The sequence below is a fragment of the Coloeus monedula genome (assembly GCF_965178545.1).
Source record: "Coloeus monedula genome assembly, chromosome: Z".
Taxonomy (NCBI): Eukaryota; Metazoa; Chordata; class Aves; order Passeriformes; family Corvidae; genus Coloeus; species Coloeus monedula.
Window position 1 is genome coordinate 48,481,030 of NC_138822.1, and position 20,796 is coordinate 48,501,825.

The following is a 20,796-nucleotide window of genomic DNA, read 5'->3' on the forward strand; positions in this document are numbered from 1 at the left end:
AAAAGGGCCTGCCAGTACTATGCTAGTATTTTTGAAAAATAAAAACATTTAAAGTGTCTCTTCAAGATCAAGATGTTATTTTAACAATGAGCAAGAAAATTTTTCTTTTCAAAATAAAGTTATTGTATGGAAGGAGCATTTTGAAAACAGAAACTTGAAAATGTTTTCATCATCATGCAATACTGTTGCAAAAAGAAGGGCAGAAGTGTCACCCATAAAAACTTCTAATATCTGTACACTTGTACAGGGAAGTACTTTCTAACCCATTTAAAAAAAAATCTTCCAAAGGAAGGTTTTTCAATCCACTTGTTAACAACACAAAAATTCAAGACCACTAAATTAGTGTGCAAATCCAAGTGACTGACATCAGAGAAAATGGAAACTTACTACTTAAGTTTAATATTAATACACCTGTGCGTAAGTAGTCAGCAGGACCAAAAAAGGAGTATTGTGATTTAGTAAGCACAACCTTCAACACACTTTCTATTTGGATTAATATCTGAGGTATCTTTTTCAGTAATGACAGATATTAAAAATAGACATTAAATGGATAATAAAGATCAAAATTAGATAAATTGAATTTAGAACCAAATCTTTGAATCTCTGTACCACAGTGTTGAACAAAAATTTCTAAAAAATAATGAGGCATCAGGTATTTCTGAGCATCACTTATTAATCTTCTACTGGGAACAGAAAAATACTTTGTACCACTCATAAAAAAATATTTGAAAATTGTTTATCTAATCTATAGCTTAAATTTTTATATTTTTATCATGTACTTAATTAGCACAGAAGTACATATACATATTTACAGTAAGGGTGCATGCTTAAAATACTTTTTTTTAATCCAGCTGTAGATTCCCCAGCACAGGAAACCACAAACCTGTTGGGAGGGAGGAGGCCACAAAAATGACTGGATGACTGGAGCACCTCTCCTGTGAAGACATGTTGAGAGCGCTGGGGCTGTTCAGACAGGAGAAAAGAAGGCTCTGGGGTGAGCCCTTCAGTGTATAAAAAAGGCTTGTAGGAAAGGAGGAAGCATTTTTCCAGGGCATGCAGTGACAGGACAAAGGTAAGAGTTTTAAAATGAAAAGGGTTAAGTTTAGATTGGACATAGGGAAGAAAACGTCTACAAATAAAGATGGTGTGGCACTGTTGCAGGCTGCCCAGAAAAGCTGTGGATGTCCCATTCCTGGAAGTCCTGGAAATGTTCAAGGTCAGGTAGGACAGGGTGGCTCTGAGCAACCTGCTCCAGTGAAAATGTCCCTGTCCCATGATCTTTAAAGGTCCCTTCCAACCATTCTGTGATTCTGAGATTCTACTTCAAAAATCTGAGCCATTGCTGGGATACCATTAACAGTAATAAATTTGACAACTGCTACTTTTAACACTAACATACTGTATTTAATTCCATATATCAAGTTTAAGACATTCTAAGCTGGGATCATGTAAAACCTACCCAACTGCACTCTGGCCTGCAGCAAAAAGAGTATCCAGCATAAAAGCCCAGGCTTGAATTACAAGAAATTCAAAGAAAAACAGCCACCTAAGCCTTATCAGAAAAATTTTAATTCTGCGGTACTGTTCAGATCACAAATTATTCTCGGGGGTTTTTTTGTACTTTCCTTCTCCACTTCTCTACCCCAGTGGATACCATGTCAGACACCAAAGGAATTTCTAAGCAAAGCAGGGTTTTCACCACGCTTGATGACACAGACACAACAGAAGAGGAATTCAGGTACTGTCATCCAGCACCAGGATTACCCACTTCTGTTCTGAAGCAGAGAAGGCATAACAGTGAACTTGAAAGAACATGCACTTACTCACAAAACCTAGAAAGCTTAATATTTATATTTATTATGCATTAGGAAGCTTATTAACTTAAAAACCAAACCGCATAGTACAAAAGGTTTCTTATCTGTGCTCAATGTGGAATAAGTTTCAAAATATGTATTTTTAAAATTTGTTCAGTCAATACACAATCTTTTTAAAAAACTGTATAACTGTCCATACCCTCATTACATTTATAAATACATGATTTACACAGAACCCCATCTGGAAAAATTAAAACTCCTTACAAATATCTACACTGCATACATATAAAACATTCATAGGAGTACGTCATTAAAGTTGGGTTTAATAGTCCATTTACACTGAAGCAAAATACATATAAATCTGTGTATTCTTCATAAAATGTCTCTAAAAATTAGCACATTTGTAACCATTTGTAACACCTTTGAAGAATCTTTTAGAAAAAAAATCTGATATAAATATATCCATGATATTCAGCGGGTAAGACAGTGATATGAAGGCTAAATATGATTAATAACTGAACACTAAGAAGCAGTTAAGGCAGGGGTGAAAGGAATTAATAGGAAATATTGTTTTATATGGCAGATAAAGTGACAAAATGCAGTACATACATATATTTCTTGATGTAAACTACTCTGGCACCCACTCAAGTGCCTGTATTTCTGACCCTGCTCATTTTAAAATTAAAATTTTATTTTTTTATATGGGAAACATTAATGGGACCTGGCTCTCAGGTGTCATCGTCATCTGGATTTGCTTTTAACTGCACAAAACCAATTACTCCAGAATGTGGGTTTACAGTTTCTGTATGACCTTCAGTATGGATAATTACTGTCATGTGTGATCACACACATTCAGAATTCTGCCATCTCAGTTTCATCACTGCTTTCTGGTAACTAGTGGACTCCTTGTTAGTAAATAATATTTGAGAATTTCACTGATACCCAGTATTTCAGGTACCAAAACTATATAGAGATCAGTGCCTCCAGTACCATGGAGACTACATGTGGCATAGATGCAGACAGAAGGCATAAGAAATGCAGAACAACCTATAATAGTGATGGCAGACATTGTTCTGGCTCAAACCTGTTTATTTCACATTATCTTGCAATTTTGGGAACTGAACATTCAAACTTTTAAAAAACTTCTATCTGTACATTCAGGTTTCTACCCAATATCAGAATTTGACACAGCATTTGCAGTCCAATATTGGGTAGAATCAGACCAGCTTGTGACTTGCTGTTCTAAAAAACCACTCCTGCAAGCATGACATCAACCTCAAGTATCGTACAGCAAGTGACCTCCTGTCACAGCTGCCTTCCTCTCAAAGGCAAGATACTCTGTATCTCCCACCAAGCTTCCAGAGCCACAATTCAGGGCATGAATTTGCTCGACAGACCCCTCAGAATCTAGCCTTCATACACTGCTATCCTGCAGCAATGGTTCAATGTCCTCTTCATTACTTTGGTCTAGGTTGTTACTCCGACTACTGCTGATGCTGTTGCTGTGTTTTTTGGTACTGCTGGCTTTGCTGTTCTCAGGAATAAATAAGGCGACAAGAAAAGCCAGAAGAACAACGCACGCTCCAACCAGGAAGGGTGGACCAGGAATGATAGCTCTCTACAGGAATACAAGCATCATAAAGAATTCATGAAGTTTCAGACATTGACTTCTGCATTATGAACTACATCACTAAGGCAGGAGATCATGAGAGACATATTTATGGTGACTATAAAATTTTTGCAAACAGGTTCCTATCTGCATCTACAATCCCCACAAATTCTCCACCTCATCTCAACACTGATCTAAAAATCAGAAACACATAAAATTGTCAATTGACAATATGGCTGCCTAGCAAATGAAACAGATATTGACTTTCATTTTTGCTTTCATTTTTTTTCTTTAGAAAATGTGCCTATTAAATCAACAAGACTCTTCTGAAGATTTACAGAATAAGGTTTCAACATCGAGAAGTACAAATACTCAATAAATCTTACCTTCACTTTTCCATGGCTGAGATACTCTAGAAACAAGTTAAAATAAACAAGCATCCCGAAAAAACAATAAATGACTACGCAAAGTAATAGCAGGCTATGTAGTACATACCATTCTCACTGCAGCACATTGTTCATGTATGATAATTTAGTATTTGGAGTTATTCTCTCTTGGTTCTAAGCAGTTTATTTTAAAATTTAAGAACAAAACTTACCCATATTTCATAGCCCCAACTAAAAACAAACACCAGAAAGGTTTTAAGATAAATTTTAAATCAGCCAAGTTTGATGACAAACCTCTACAAAAGAAATGTGTCAACAACCCAGCTTTTTTTTCTAATCTTTAACAACTTTTCTTTATCTGTGTAAACTAAAACCAGATAAATATCAGAAGGTGAGATTTGTCAATCCAACGTACTTTTATTCTACGAAATGAAATGTAGGAAGCTATTCTCAAATAAAGTGGGAGAGTAGCTGAACCTAAGTATACAGTAACAGTAATATGTTTCCCTTGCCTCAATTCTCCTCTGTTACAGAGGCACAAATTTGCAGCTGATGGTAACACATCAAAAATGCATCTTAATGATACTGAATCTTCAAGAGGTACTACACATACAAATACTTAAAGAAGTAATGAACTTGCACAAATTAATATACACTCATTTGTAGGACAACAGCTAATTGATCTGAGCAGCTTTTGAGTATTACAAGATTGTGATTTCACTGAAGGGAGTAAAAAATCTTTCAAAAGCTGTCCTTGCTCATTGCATTGCCAAGTGTTATTATTACTCTATAACACAGCCTACAACTCCACTATTTGGTGTGATTGCTTCCTGTGGATAATTATAATGATGCAACCTCACTCAAACTTTAACTCCAGTAAATTTACATCAAACAAAACTACCTGGTACCATTACAATACTGAAACCAATGGTGCCACTACTGTAGATCTAAATATTTACTATCACATTTAAATTAAGAGCTATCTTAATAATTTAATAAAAGTGAAAAGTGAGAATTAAGTAGTTTAAGAATAAGAAATAAGATATGAATATTTTAAATCAACCAAAAAGAAGATAGATTTCTGACCTAACGAGTTCTACATTGAAAACTGCACGCCAGATTTTGAACTTACCTTATCACTGGGATTTTGCTTTGTTTTTTTTTCAGAAGTGTTATCAGGTAGCAATTCATTGAGTTCCACATGGAAGAGAAAGAAAATAAAGCCATACAGTGCTGGCCCCAGGCCATTGCACAGTCCTCTTACTCCAGTTATTATTCCTTGGACAACACCTAATGAGGAAAAAAACCAAAAAGAGTAGGATTGGTTTTTTAAGCAAGAAAGAAATGCTCAGAGCCAAGAGTTCTGCATGTACTTTAATAAATTTTTCCAAAATAGATCACATCATAATTATTTCTACATTCTAAGATGTAAGAAGTACACTGAAGGCAAGTCTGTTGGATTAAAATAATCCTCTGCATCATCATAGTTCTGTCACTATACCTGCAGATTACTGGAAGCATTATGATTTTTATCATTATATAATATTTCATTATTATGATTATGAAATTTATGTGCAGGTTTAATTTTCTATATTAGAGTTCTTCCACCTACACCCAAAGCCTAAAACGAAGATAGCAAAGACAGCAGAGCTTAAATGTGGTACCCATTCCATTTATTTTCACGTGAAATTTAGAGTAATGTACCTAAGCATTAAGAACTCTGCTTGGGAAAATATGCATGAATTGTGACCAGCATTTATTTAAATACCAATTAACTTACTCAGGGCAGTAGATTAAGTGTATAGCAGCAAATTCACAATATGTGACTGGCTGCAGTTTTACACTGGATTCTTTTTAAAGCTTGATTAATCAAAGTGCTATAGGTATATTTCTGTTTCGACTTCCTAAAGTGATTGTGACAACAGTGCAAAAAGTGTTTTGATGATATTAACTTTATGTAACAAGAGTCTAAAAATGCCAATTTGCAATATTAATAATCTGCCTTGTTCTTAAGGCAGTAACTTGTAAACTGGGAGGAAAGAAAACATGCAAAAAAGATAGCTGTCCAAGTTTTTACTTCATGGATTGATGACATGAAAGTTCAAAATCTTCATGCCACTAGGTGGCAAAACCTCAGTCTTGAAACTATTGAAAGCCTTAAGCTATTAACGCCAGTTTCTTCTATGCAAAATCAAAGTTCAGTGGCTTCTGTCAGCTTAACTGAACTAGTTATTTCCTGATATAAACAGAAAACAGATCTTGAAAAATCTTTAAAATGTCACAAAAAAAAAAAAAATAGGGAGAGGGAAATAGTCAAAAAAAACTATGTAAAACACTATTTTGTATCTTTCAACAGAATTCCACCTCCTGGAACAGCATCTCGTTTGTACTTCTCAGATTAACTGCATTTACCTAACTTCATGTTGTACAATGCTAAAGTATAACTAATACTTAAAATTTACATGTACAGCAGTTTTTAAAGAGAACACTAAATTCACTTCTTATATACCAGTGTTCTAATTTGTGATGACTTCTACTCTCATCTCACTTTAAAGGAGGAGTACTTTCTGACTGCACATTGCTTTTCACATCAAAACCAGTAAATTTTGTGTTTTCTCAGATTAACTGGCTCCTTTCGCTTCTTTTTCTATTCCTTGAAGATCTAAAGTACTGTATCAAATACAAAGGACCAACTTTTCTACAAAAAATAAAGCTTCTTGAATACATTTATTTCAACCTGGTAAAATGTGCAATTAAAAAGGTAGTATTGTTACATTAATCCTCACTGTCTACTTAGAGAAAGGAAAAGAAAAAGAGATAAATTTTTTGTTGCTTTTGTATTACTTCTACAGGAAGAAAGACAACAAGTAGCTCATCAGAAATTATGTATTTTACAATGCAAATATGATGAATTTGTGCACTTTCTTCCTCTCTACATAGATCTGCAGGCTTCCACAGGTACTGCCAAGTGAAAACTCACAAAGATAACTTCAAAAGTACACCCAGATAACTCTTCTGCTTTCTAGACAAAAAAGCAGTCTGATGCGTAAACAGCAACTGATCCAATACTCACCTTGTTGATCTGCCTCTGCATTTCGTGAAACCAGAGCACTAATTGCTGGGAATGTAATGCTTGACATCGCTGCTACAGCTCCCGCTGCCCACATCATCCTGTGTTAAATACATAATTCGGATTAAAAGTGAGACTGCCCTTATAATTACTCCCCACACTCCCAAAGAGCCACAAGGGCACCCTTATTTAACGCTTAATGCCCTTTCAAAATGTTTTTATTAAAATACCTAGAGACTGGAAATTATCTGGTTATCTTCCTGCTCCCCTCCCACATATTATTCTGAACTTGTTGGAACAGAAGCACATTGGATTTGAGTCTATCCTAGCAGAGAAAAAGACAGGAATGGGAGTGAAGTGGGCTTTCAAAACTTTCCAAATGCTGTACAAAAGAACAATTTCCCAGGGTGTCCTAATGAGGCAATTCTCTAGCTTCTGAAACTACTGACTGGGAAGTGTTCTGATAAACAACAAGCACTCATCCTTCTAAGTAGGACTTCCTCCTTGGTAAAGCAGAAGTTGTTCTAGCTTATGGTTCTAGTTGTCTCCACTTAACATACAGTTTTTCCAACAGAAGAAACTCTAGACAGTTTCTAAGACCAAATATAATTACAGTAGGAGAATATGTTAGAAAAACAAAAACAAGTATAGGTCCAGTACCTAATGGATAAAATAGCTCTAGTGGAATTACTAGACAGAACATGCTACTTACTAGCTTGTGAGTTCAAGAAAAAAGTTTTAAGCACATTCATAGACTTAACACTCAGTGGACCAATGTTGCCAAGACTCCTTTGCAAAAGGGCTGTATGTACAGGAAATTCTACCACTCCTACATATGCAAAATACAGACCAAATTTTGGTAGTGTAATGAAAATGGGAATGCTTATTTCACAGAACACTTAAATACCCATGACAACAGAATTAAATAGTAGCAATTCTTGGGAAAAACCCTTTCAGTTCTTTAACAGATGTGTCCATACCAAAATGTATGCTTACCAAGGCTGAGATCCAAAACCATACCAAGCCAGCTGAAAGATCTGAAAGCCAAGGCCGAGGAGAACTGTGTTTTTGTTCCCTATAGATCTCATCAAGATACTGAGACACACAGTCTGCAAGAGAAATTGGTTCAACCAAAAGTTGTTTTTAAAAGTCAGACTGCTAAAGTAATTTCTCCCATGCAAAGTAATTCAGAGGACCTTTCAAATAATGAGGAAATTAATACCATTTGTCGTCTTACTTCCCCTGTATGAAGTCCAAAATGCAGGTAAGTAATTTCAACATTTAATGCAAAGGTATTCTTAATTCTTAAAGGGCTACTGCTTTAGGACATCAAGAAGCATACGTACTGCCTTCTCTATGTGCATTAGATGACAGTGTCTATTTCCAGTGTAAACAGGCTTTCATTTCCACCTCTACAAACCCATTTTATTACTGACTAGAGTGTTCCCCAAAATAAAAGCTGTTACCAAGCTAAGATAGTGCAGGCTGGACATGACTTGAATTTACCAGTATCTAGAAATACTAGAGAAAAAAGGACTACTAGCTCAGAAAAAAGTAAACTCCTTAGGTAATTTGAATTATTATGCAAATTTACATTTAAACTTACAGGTAAATCTTGCTGCTTTGTCATCTTCATCATACACACTGAAATTTGGCCAAGGCTGGTTCCCAGGCACCATTAATTACATTTTCTACTGACTCTTTACACCACTGATACAGCCTTTTCATTTGCACATGGAAGCTAATCCTAACCAAAGATCAGTGTTTCTCTTTGTTAGAACTGTTACTTCTAAGGGGGAAGGAGATCCCAGTTCAGATACAACAGCAAGACACTCAGGGCAAGAAGCAGACACTTCCTAGTAAAGCAAAGTCCACATGGACACTTGACTCAGTTAATGGAGGACACACTTTTCCTTAAAAGGAGAAACTCACCAATGCTTCAGTGAAAATACAGAGAAAAGGAACCAAGACTGCAAAGCAGAATACACCTCCTCTCTTGTCTTGTCTCTCTTCCTGATTGTATTGGGTCTGGCTGAGATGGAGTTAATTTTCCCACAGCAACCCTGAAGGGTCTGTGGGTAGCTGGAAAGGTGTTGATAACACACCAGGGCTTTGGCTACTGCTGAGCAGCGCTGGCAGAGCACCAGTGCTCTCTCTCAACATTCCCCCACATCAGCAGACTGGGAACAGGCAAGATCCTGAGAGGGGGCACAACTCGGCCAGCTGACCTAAACTGACCAAAGGGATAACTCATTCCATATGACATCAGCTTGGGTATAAAAGCTAAGGAAAGGAGGAGAAATGGGGCATTTGTTATTTATGGTCTTTGACTTTCAGAGCAAGTGGTACATGTGCTGAAGCCCTGCTTCCTGGGAAGCGACTCAACACTGCTAGCTGATGGAAAGCAGAAAACAAAACCTTTTTTTACTTCCCCTCTTTGCTTGTGCATACCTAAACTTTTGCTTTTACTTTAATAAACTGCCTTATCTCCACCTAGTTGGTTTGTACCTCAATTTCTCTTCCCTGTCTGGCTGGGAAGGGGAATGCTGAAGTAGCTGAGTGCAGCTGGCATCCAGCTAAGGTCAGCCACCCACCCCAGCTTTCTTGCTTTTCATTTTTAGTCTGAATGCTACATAGAAAAAAATACAGTAATTCTACCTTCATGTATTCAGTTCTTTCTGGAGATATCCAACATGCCAACACAAATCAATATTTATGAAGCAAAGATTATGTCAATAAGCAAAGATTATTTCACTAAGCTGTACTCTTCAAAGAACTCAAAAATCAATAGATTTTCCTCATTTTAACACTTAAAATTATAAACCAGAAGGAAAGCCATCTTAAGAGATTTTTAGCAAAAATACTGGTCTGCATAAAGTATGACTGGCAAATGTGAGTGCACACAACAGCCTCAGAACAAACCACAGCACAAGGATTAAAATAATGACTTGAATTGCTAATGAAGGCCACAACTGACACCAGTAAAACTGGTAAACATTGATGAATGTGTTCATATCAAAATAGTAAGACCTTCATTCTGCTAAGAATGGCAACAAGGTTAGAACATACTCTCTATGCCATTCCCCTACTCGTTATCGAAACAGGAAGACAAACTGTATCCATAAAGATACCAAAGATCATATCATAAAAACTCTTTGATTTACAAGAGACACAAAGGATCTGTTGAAAAACCAGCACATTGTTGCCAATTAAGAAATATGACCAGAAGATACTAAGGCCTCACAGCTCCTCAGCCTCCAAGCTGAGGAGTAACCCTGGAAAGATCAGGTCTTGCTCATACGCAAGTTTGATAGGAGAAGCCAATTGAATAGGTGCAAGTAGCATGACTTTTATTTAAAATAAGGCATTTTCCTTTCAGAATTCCTCTCATTTAGTAACAAATTTCCTGCACCATTTTTATGATTTTAAGTCAGAATTCCAGTGAATTTACTGATCCAAGTTTAGCAAATTTTTTCTGATGTCCAGATCCAGTATTTCTAAGGAAAGCTGATACAAAGCAAGAAATTTACGCAGGCTGTATCACAAATACAACATTTAGTGAATGCAAGATACACTGGCCTATTAGAGCATATAAAAAGTTTAAGACAAGCTTAAATGAAGCACCATAAAGAATAAAGCTTACCTGAGCTATTATGGACAGAATGCCCACCACAGCTATAAATGCTGCAATGCTAGCAGATCCAAAGCCTATAATCTGTAGAGAAGCAGAAATTGCGTAAAACAAATGCCAAACACAATCCAGGACAATTACTAGCAGTGAGTATCTTCTCAAGAAAGCACTCATCCCTGCTTGTACTCTAAATCTATACAGGATCCACACAGGAAGTGTCCACTTTGAAGAATAATCCTTAACTTGACTCTTTGCCAAGAAAACTATAAGGAAAAAAAAAAGCCTGCCTTAAAAGAAGGAGACAGAGGAAGTCATGGATCTAGAAACTGAAGTTCTCTATCCCTCCCACAAACACCATAGGTCTTCAACAGGCAAGATCCTTGAGACAGACCCAGAAACTGCTGCACTGAATGAGAACCAAGGCCTGCTTAAGGTTAACATGTGCTTAAGATATTGCAGGGTTTATACATCAGGAGTCAAGTGCTTTCTTGGCTTAGCAAAGCACCCTGCCTTTAATTTTAACGCTTTACTTTGCCAGAAAGCAGGTCTCTGAGCAAAGTCTGTAACAAAAAAGAGGTCATAGGGAATACTTATTTAAACATCCTTAGTAAGATGTGAAGACACCAACATTTACCTGTCTCAAGTACAGAAAGAAACTAGAATACTGGCCAGCCTCAGGCAAATATGAGAGCAACACTGTAATGCAGATTGGGAGAACTGTAGGATCTTTTCTAACCTTCTTCAGAGACTGTAAAAAAAAAGAACAAAGCAGGTATTGAAACATTTGTACAAACTCTAATGAAAGCATAAAGAAAGAAGACAGATTCCCTTTTTTGTGCATGCATACACATCAAAACAATTACACATGAAAATTGTTAAGCTGAAACTTAAGTCACAAACAATCTCATTATATACAGTTCGGGGGATCCAACTCTTTGGCAAAGTTTCCGTTAAGACTTTTGAAGCTACTGTTCAGTGCCAAATCAACTATTCCCCAAAAACAGTGTTACATAATAGTAAGGGAAATGCATAATGTCTTCCAATGGATTTCCATAATAATAATTTGTTTTGAAAGATGCTAGCAAATAATATACATTTCTTACACTTGTTCACTGATCATATTAATTACTTTAAGGAACAAATAAATTGTGGAAAAGAAATTCTGTAACTGCAGTTTTTCGAGCATGTCATTCATCTCTTAATATTCACAAGCAGTTCCCAGCAGGATGGATCTCATGAAGAAAAATCACTCCTCCTTTTCTTAAGATACTAAGGTGCAACAAAAATGTAAGTTATCTGAGTGAGTAAGTGAACAAGACTGCATGGTATGTTTTAGCCCTTCGTATACATGCCTATAAAAAAATCAGGCTTTATAGATCCATTCTCTATTAGAAAGAAATCACATATAACCAACAGTGGAAATCAAGAGTGGGGAAAGACACTGCCAGAAGTACAATTATAAAGTGAATATGTAAAGCATTAAAATACTGGCTTCTGAGGTGTAAGAATTTAGCATTTCTCTTTGCAATAAAATAGAGTACATAAGTTAGAAAAGTAAAGTATTGTCCCTTTGGATTTCACACCAAACATTATTTTCAAATCTAGAATTATTTAATCCACAAAGTTTGGTTTGATTTAGTTTTTTAAATGTAGTTAGATCTTTACGGGCAAGAGCAGAGAACAGAGACTATGGTATATGGCAGTCAAGGTACCAGTAAGATTGAAGATTTCTCAAGCTTACAAACTGCAACTAATAATTATTACTCATTAATCATCAAATATTTAATAATTACTTATTGAAGTGCATCTTACTGCAAAAGGATCTGCCTGTTCCCATGATATAGATGATCCCCACGAAGCAGGTCTTATTTTTTCTGGCAGAGATTCTGGTACAGCTATCAGGATGAAGCAGATGTCCACAACAGCCACCAACGTGGCCACCAGTACAACCAGACTATCTCCGTAGCTGGCAGACAGGTATGCTCCAATGGCAGGACTAGTTACCAAACTTGCTGCAAAGGTGGCAGATACCTATGTACAACAACAGTTTACAAACTCATCAAAGTGGTTATTCTGCCATTACAGAAAAATGAAGTAACTTGCTCACCACCACCATCCCTCCCCCAAAAGTGTGATTTAAAAAACACAGCAGTAAAAATTCAAGTAAAAAACCCAAACCAAACATAAAAAAATTAAATAAACCACACATCATTTATGACAGTAAACATGGGCCCAAAATAAGTTTCTATAGCCTCCTCAACAGCACACCATACTAGACAGGATTTGCAATCCAAAATCAGGTTTGGCTCAAAGGAGAACAGCTCTTACTTTCAAATAGACTGAAATCTTTGTTTTCTAATTATGAAGTGATTTGACTGAAAAAGTTGTCTGTACATTTAAATGCTTGCCTAAATGAAGTCCAAAGGCTGAGGACATCTACCAATGGACCTCCAAAACCTAAGGTAATATAGATATTAGGAAAGTAAACTAAGCAGGAATTATTTTAGCATTGAAAGGACTAGTTGGTACTAACTAAATTATTTTCCTCATCTTTTGATAATTAAGAAAGGTCATGACTAAGTTACTAAAAATACTGTTTTATGCATTTTCATCCTTCCTCACTGTTCTGACTTTAGAAAAAGCCATTCCATACTAAAAAGAAGTCACATGAACTAGAAGTACAACTTACAGGTGATGGAAAACTATTGCTAGATTACATTATCTGCATTGTCTTTAACACTTAATGTTTTGTTTGCAAAACTTAAAAGACATTCTTTCTTACACATGCCCCCTATGCAAGTTGTCAAGTATTTTTTTTGTTCCCATAAGCACATAGCACTCTGTTCACTGTCTGAACTCTAAACCAGTGTCTTGAGCCATGGTTCATTCCTTTATCAACATCTTTACATTAATCAGGAAACAATCTGTACATCAAAACACAAGTTCAATATGAAGGTCATAATCTGGCCTTCTTCCCAAGGTGAGCGTATCTTACCAGTCCGTAGGCTGTAGTTCTTTCATGTTCTTGTGTTACATCAGCTACATAGGCAAATATTACAGAAAAGGTAACAGAAAATATTCCAGATACTGAAATCATAGCGAAGTACCACCTAATAATTCAAAAGCAACAATTAGAGAGTTTGAGCTAAGATCTCTTGCTTTTTATCTTACTAATTAGCAAGTTTGTGTTTAAGCGTAAAAGGGGTGTTCCAAGAGAACTAACACAGAACTTTAGTGAAGATGAATGAATGAATAAATGACTGTGCAGTCTCACTTAAATACTAGAAAACAGCATTTTAACTTTTTTATATTCCTCTGTTTATTTTACATCAGCCTAAAAGAATAAGCCCCTTGAGGACATGGTACCTATAGATTTTTACACTCTCAAGTTTAAGTTATGAAAAATGAACTTAGAAGTAATTTCGTCAGCCAGTTAAGGAATAAACTATCATATATATAATGCTGTGGAAGCTGAATTCTGAATGCATTCAGTGTACACAAAGTTCTTTTGTAATTCTTCAAGTTTCACAATTAATGTAAATGAAACTGAAATCTTACTTAGCAGTATTGACTTGGTCTCAAAGTCCTAATGAAAGAGTTAAAAGATCTCACGTGCAACAATTATACTTTTCTGTGGCAAATAGATGGTAAGGCTCATTTAGCTTTAAAATATCTTTACTACTGTCAGTCACCAAGGGAAAAAATTAACAGCTGATCTTAAAACAGAGTTAGACAGGATTATCAAATCCTTGCAAGTACTGTTTTACTTGTGTGACTATAGTTCACATTCCATTATTTCTACTTCTAGGATACATGGTTTGAACACATCTTGAACAGAAAAGCTCCAGAGTAACACCAACATGGTCTTGAAAGGAAAGATGCTTTCTTCTTGTCTTACTGTCTCTCTTCCATTTCCCCAAACTACTCCTCTGATTGAACATCTGCTCTCCTGACAAGCTTGCTACTGCAGTTTGTACCACTTACCATGGGCTTATTCGCATTAATGGAATTGGGACACAGGTGAAGAAAACTGTAAGAAGAAGAAAAGATTTCCTTCCCCAAGCATCTGAGAGAGCACCTATTAGTGGAGCACTGAGAAAGGACAAAAAACCCTGTGACAGAAGAAAAACAATTAATATGTCTGTATCTACATTTCCAAGGCTCACTTTATCTACAATACAAGAAAGTTAAATTTAAAATTGATTTACAATTAAACACAGAAGTTGTAGATAACTGAAAATGTACACAATTTGTTCTACAGTCTAATTTTCTGTGATTCTGATGTTTTGTGCTTCAAATCTATTAAACCTGAGTGAATTTAAAAAAAAAGACAGCATAGATTTTTTCAAGATCCATTTGATTCGATATAGAAGTAATACAGACTCCAAAATCTTCTTTAAAATCTCCAAAATACAGTCTAGTTCCACAAAGGACACTATCTTAGCCTCTATCAAGAGATTCAGTGCTAGATTTCAAACCCAAGTTGCCCTCTAATCTGGACTGTCCCGAGAGAGTTTTGGGTAACGTAACCACTCTCTGAAACAAATTTAACAGAACACTTGCTGCTTTATACTACATATTCATTGCATATTGTGTACAGTGCAAGAACTATGAAGACCATTTGAGCAAGTCTGACAACTTGAGATCATGGGACGCTATAATAAGATTCCCATGGAGAAGGTCAGACTCACATGTACAGTAAAAACAGAAGGAATTGACTAAGGAGCAAATACTAGATTTTCCAAAATTTCTTGAAGTCCTAGAACCTAGGTCACAAATCTGTTCTATTACACAGGAGAATTAAAATAAGTAAAGGATTTCATGGGTTTGTGAAACAAACTGGGAACTGGGAAACAGTTCCTCTGAATTAGTACATTCTTCACTTATGAATTCAACTCTGCCATGAGTCCAAACATGAGTAAATGCATGGTTCTGTAAGCACCTTAACATACTGGAAGTCTGCTCTGGCTAACTTTAGCTTACCTCTCTTATTCAAATATAGTCACAAGTTTAACATAGGCTGCTGTACTAAATAACTGTTCTGCTAAATCCTTTCAACAAACTGATTTCAACATTTCAAGTAAGGAGATTGAGAACAAAAGCCATAAAGCCAGACTACGAAATCCTCAGAAAGACGTATGTCTTACTCAGTTGAAATTAATGTTTCTGCTCCTTAGAATCAGATTTCAGTATCATATGAACTAACATATTTTGCTGTCACCAAAAACACTTCCGATGTTTCATAAACAAAATTTTAAAGAAAAAAGAATGGAAGTACAAGCTCCTCCATTTACTACACCTGTTAGAGCAATCCAAACATTCATGACATTAATGCACTTTTCTACAGATATCCTCTGTACAAAATCTATGGGAACCCCTCTATTTACTACTATTTATACACAGTTACATTGCACTGTGAGTGAAAAACTTGAAAGAAAACAGGAAGAGGAACAGGAACTTTGTTTTTCTATGAGAACAATGAGAAGATAACTTCCTCTTTCAGTCTGAGATAAACCAACACCCTGAGTGCATTGTGTTCTGCCAATCCACCATAAAAGACAGCAAGACAGCAAGTCAGTCCTAAAGACATCATGTTCTTACAACTAAAAGCAATGCTTTGCATTTGTTACAGGACATAAAGATAAGTAATTTCTGAGTGCTATAAATTATCTTAGTCATAAGTTACAGCAAGAGCTTTGCAGTCTCTCAGCACAACAGTTATCAAAGAAAAGACTTTACATTAGTTATCCTAGAAAACTCTTGCAAGCTTTTTTTGTGGCCACAATCCAGCATAATCGCAGCGTGAATGCAGTGGTGTAAGTAAGCTATAAGCTGTCCTGAATATCTTGAGGATCATAGAATGTTAAAAGAGTTGATGAAAAAAAGGTCCAGTAAATAAAACCAACCTCATGAAAATTAGCTCTTAGGCCACATTTTAAGACAAAATCCCAGTGTTTAAGTGCTTCATTTTCTATCTCAATGGTATCATCATGGTTGCATTAATTTGCCTCTGACATAAATCATTTAACATTAGGAAGCAGACAATAAAAACCTAGTTCTATTCTCAGACAGATCCTTACCAAGATTACAATACCTACAAGTGGTACCTATTCAAATGAGAGGAATTTAAATTTCTGAGAAACATTCCATTTGTTTCAAGATGCTGCCACTTAGCAGTAAAACTTGAACTGAGCCCAAGAAAGAACCCCTACAGTGAAAAAAAGGGTTTAAAATTAACTACATTCTCAGTGTTTTGTATGTTGTTATGGAGAATGCAGGTGAGACAAGTTAAAATATGAGAACACACAGAATATTTAGGTCAGAGGTTTAAAAAAAATCTTACCTTAACACCTTGAATAAGACCATTCATTAAGAATGTATGATGGGGAAATGTTTCATGTAAGACCTGATGGGGGGGGGGGGGAAAAAGCATTATTTTCATCAGGAGAGACAGGAGAAAGTTGATTCCCAGTTTAAATTTGATTTGTAAAACAGGATAGCTCTATGAGGACTTGTTAAGGAAAAGTATCCCATCCCAAAATAAAAACTAAAAGAAGAGAAAAAAAAACCAAAACCCCAAACCCCTGGAACAAGCAGAAAAAAAGGTATCTTCTACCTCTTTTCTGTCTTCACAAGAAAATGGAAACAAGATTTAAGATCAATTTATTGGCATAAATTCCTCTGCTGGCAAAGACTGTAATGCAGAGATAGTCTGGGACACTTTGCTCAAAAAGAGGATCAGTGTAAGCAAAAACCATCTCCATGTGGTACAAGTTACAAAATTTTTACGCAGATAATTCCTTCAAAAGGTTGACTCAAACATTGTTGATATTTAGGAGTGAAAATGAGATTCAGCTAACTTGCACTGATGAGGAAAAAACAGTGCTACATTCACAATGGAACAAATAGCAGCTATTAAATAGCCATACAGTTAGAAACACCTCCAATTAACAAGCAGATGCTTAAAAATACCAGCAAGAATTCTGAGTGTTTAAATACAGCTACGAATTCATGTAAGGTGCTTTACCAGCAGTCCTAATTCAAGGGCAAGAATGTTAATCTACACTAAACAGATTTACCATAAATATGCAAGAGAGTTAAGGGGCCTCAGAGGCGCTACCAGGTTGACTAAAAAAAGTTATTGTGATGTTCAAAGCACATATGCACAAAAATTTACATTCAAACAAAATTCACATTAATTTGCTCCTGATATTTATAAATAAGTGCCACCAACTACAAAAATTACTTACATGTATACTGAGAAAGTGTCACTGAAAAGTACCAGCATTATTCTTCTAGGAAGACTGAGATTCTCAAATCATAGGTTTAATAAAAGTGGTGGTTCTCATATTAATTATTGGGCAGATAATTCTCCTTATTTACATCACTTTTCCCTTCTGGTATCGTATTTTGGTTAGATATTTGGAACAAATTTTCACCTATTAGAACAGTAATCTTATGATACTAATTAAGGAAAAAAAAAAGTCAGTGTTCAAATTACAGATCTAAAGCAGGTGTCTTCTAAGTTAAAGGAAAAAAAAATAAATCAAAACAAACAAAAATAGGAAACTCAGAGAGTCAAATCTAATTACCTGTCAACTGTTTTCTAGTATTTTTTCCTGAAAGACAACCACTTAAGTTCAAGTTTTCAAGATTAACCTGTTACTTTATAGACAAGAGAAATGCAAGTTGACAGAATGGTAGAGGGAACTGCTATACTCAAGTTCTACCAATAGATACATATTCCAAAAAAATATGTATTGAAGACAGAACATGTCATTAAGTAATTAATATTGCTTATGGTAATTTACTAACATTGGCATAAAAGTCCATAAATAAAAGTAATGTCCATAAGCTTTGGGCAGTCTTTGACGAGAACAGCCTTTGTGTGCTTTATAAACACCTTAAATCTTTTCTTCTCCAAGTATAGTGTCATGTAACAAACAGTACAGCTTTGCTGACATATGTCAAAAGAAGTGAAAAAGCAATTTAAAGAATGAACTTTAAATAATCTCAGCTCTTAAAAATACACACAATGTATTTTCATAGTACACAACATTTTAATTAGATTGAAAGTTGACAATGACCTGCAGAATCATTAAAAAAACACAAGAATTGAGTAACCACAAGCTTTGACCAACAGGCCAGCCATTTCCATTTCTGCCCTTCCTACATGACAAACCTGCTTGAGCAGGCTGACCTTTGCTCAGAAGAAATCTCTACATGACTTCTAATACTGCTGCCTGATAACCAGGCCAATGTAAGCTACCACAAACACATCATAAGACAGAAAGGTGCAAAGTATCAAACCAGACTTGAAATTATATATACCCAACAGCAGACTTTCAGTGCATGCAAAGCTGATTACAAATAAAGATGAACACCCTCAACCATGGACCTACTCCAACTGGAGTATACTACTGGAGAACTATTGAAGAACCCACCTAATATACAGTATTATTAAAATGGGTGGGGGTTTGCAGATCTGTAAGAATTATAATTTGCACATTTATCCTTTTAAAAGAGAAGTGTCAAACTTGGGCCAGTTGAAATTGAGCACTTTGGTTAAGGAAAAAAGCAAAGAAAAAGAAAATATAAGAAAGACCACACAGTAAGCTTCCCCGTATTTTGACACCAGGAAGACAAGATGTCAGGACAGTCATTTTGTGAGACACCTGCTTTATGGAAATGTGTTAACTCTTTATGTGAACTTTTTTATTACTAAGTTATGTTAAGAAGTTCAGTGACTGTCATTGGAAAGGTTAGACAAACACATTCCAAGAGTTATGTACATTATTTTATTTGTAGTTTGGAGAAGGAAAGAAATTAACTCTTTCGATCCCAACAAAACTTTGTCTGCCATGTATTCAAAGTGGTCTCAGATACCAGCTGATGAAAACCTGGACTAATAGACCTCTTGCAACTGCTCATAGGCAGGCCCTACTAAAATAAATGAGATCCATGTCTTCAAACATATCCTATTACCAAGCACTCAAATTTTCTGTTCATCTGGAAAATAACCAGAGCAGATTAAATACTTATGCAATCAATTTCTTACATGAATGCCTTTACATTTTACTGTAAATTATATGCTGGCAGAACAGTCAGCCCACAGAAGTATACACAGTTAACAAAGGGTTGCACAGTTTATTCACTTGTTACAACAGGAAGATGAGTTGAACTACGAAGTCTTTAAAAAGCCAGAATTTCCAGAGATATTTTGATCAATAGACTAAACTGGTGTCACTCTGAAAGGCAAATAAGAGTTAAAGACTAGTACAGAAGAGTTAATTTATTTTTCCTCATCTTACAGTCTTTCAGCAGTCCAGATCTCAGGTGTTAAGACTTCTGGAATTCAGATAATGAGATACGCACTAATGTAAAGCAAATTAAATCCCAAATCCCTCGGAATTAGCAAATTAACATTTGTCACTATCACCAAGATTAACAGCTGATGAATGATACTTACTGTTAGCATTGGAGTTGTCAAGAGCCCCCAGGCAAAGAATTCTAGAAATATGACCACCACGGCATGGTATACACTTGGCCGACCGATACCCTGTTGCTAAGAAACAAAAACATATGCAGTGGCTGTACCCACCCGGGTCGTTACATAAGCAAGTATCTCTTGCAAACATGTTTTGAGCATAACCAGTTTTCTGCATGACCTATTAACCAAGCCCTTGGGAACAACAATAAGCCAAACAAGCAAGGAGAAACTGTTCTGTATTACAAAACAATTAAAGACCTCTAGGGAACTTGAAAAAGTTTATTCCCTTGAACACTTGCTGACTGAAAACAATTATTTACCCTATTCCTGACACTGTGCTGTACTGCTCTCACCTCCAACATGCCTTTAGGCTTCCCCCCCTCGAGCATTATTCACAACCCTTCCACAACAGGGTGACAAATGCTTCCTGCTTCCTCTGATGCCATGATGATTTTTTGCCTTTTCTCTTATACCCTCTTTATATACCTTTTCATAGCTTTTTGTATTCCTAGTGGTTTTTAGCCTACATTCTTGGACTTATTTTGTTAAGTCAGGAGACTGAACATCTTAGAAGCCCCAGACTCCAAGGTCCTCTCCAGAACACATTCTATAAACTAAGACACAACCATCCAGGAAAAGGTTACTTGGGGAGGGGGGCTCACTCGAGCCTCTCATTGGGGAATCTTTGATAGATTAGTAAGACCTATAATGTTATACCCTATCTATTGTGGGTGTGCACTGCAGTGTGCTTTTCAGTGCATTCCACCTGGACGTGGTGCACCTAAAGATCCTTAAA

General features: G+C 35.9%; 1 protein-coding gene across 1 annotated transcript; it reads right to left on the reverse strand.

Annotated features, from left to right (window-relative positions):
- Positions 1-1,833: 1,833 nt before the first annotated feature.
- Positions 1,834-20,047, reverse strand: MFSD14B (major facilitator superfamily domain containing 14B). The gene is made up of 11 exons (XM_082301013.1): positions 19,980-20,047; positions 16,854-16,916; positions 14,495-14,622; positions 13,506-13,620; positions 12,323-12,541; positions 11,145-11,258; positions 10,523-10,594; positions 7,876-7,988; positions 6,883-6,980; positions 4,942-5,099; positions 1,834-3,432 (listed from the first exon to the last, which is right to left on the reverse strand). Exons 1-11 carry the CDS (start codon positions 19,986-19,988, stop codon positions 3,229-3,231), a joined length of 1,293 nt encoding a protein of 430 aa, XP_082157139.1. The 5' UTR covers positions 19,989-20,047; the 3' UTR covers positions 1,834-3,228.
- Positions 20,048-20,796: the final 749 nt, after the last annotated feature.

Bases quoted from the DNA above. Each gene is read 5' to 3' on its own strand.
- MFSD14B (XM_082301013.1), bottom strand. The intron at 13,621-14,494 runs GTAAGTGGTACA...TTGAATTATTAG, and splicing joins TTAATGCGAATAAGCCCATG to GTGGTACTTCGCTATGATTT. The intron at 12,542-13,505 runs GTAAGATACGCT...TGTTGTACATAG, and splicing joins GAACTACAGCCTACGGACTG to GTATCTGCCACCTTTGCAGC.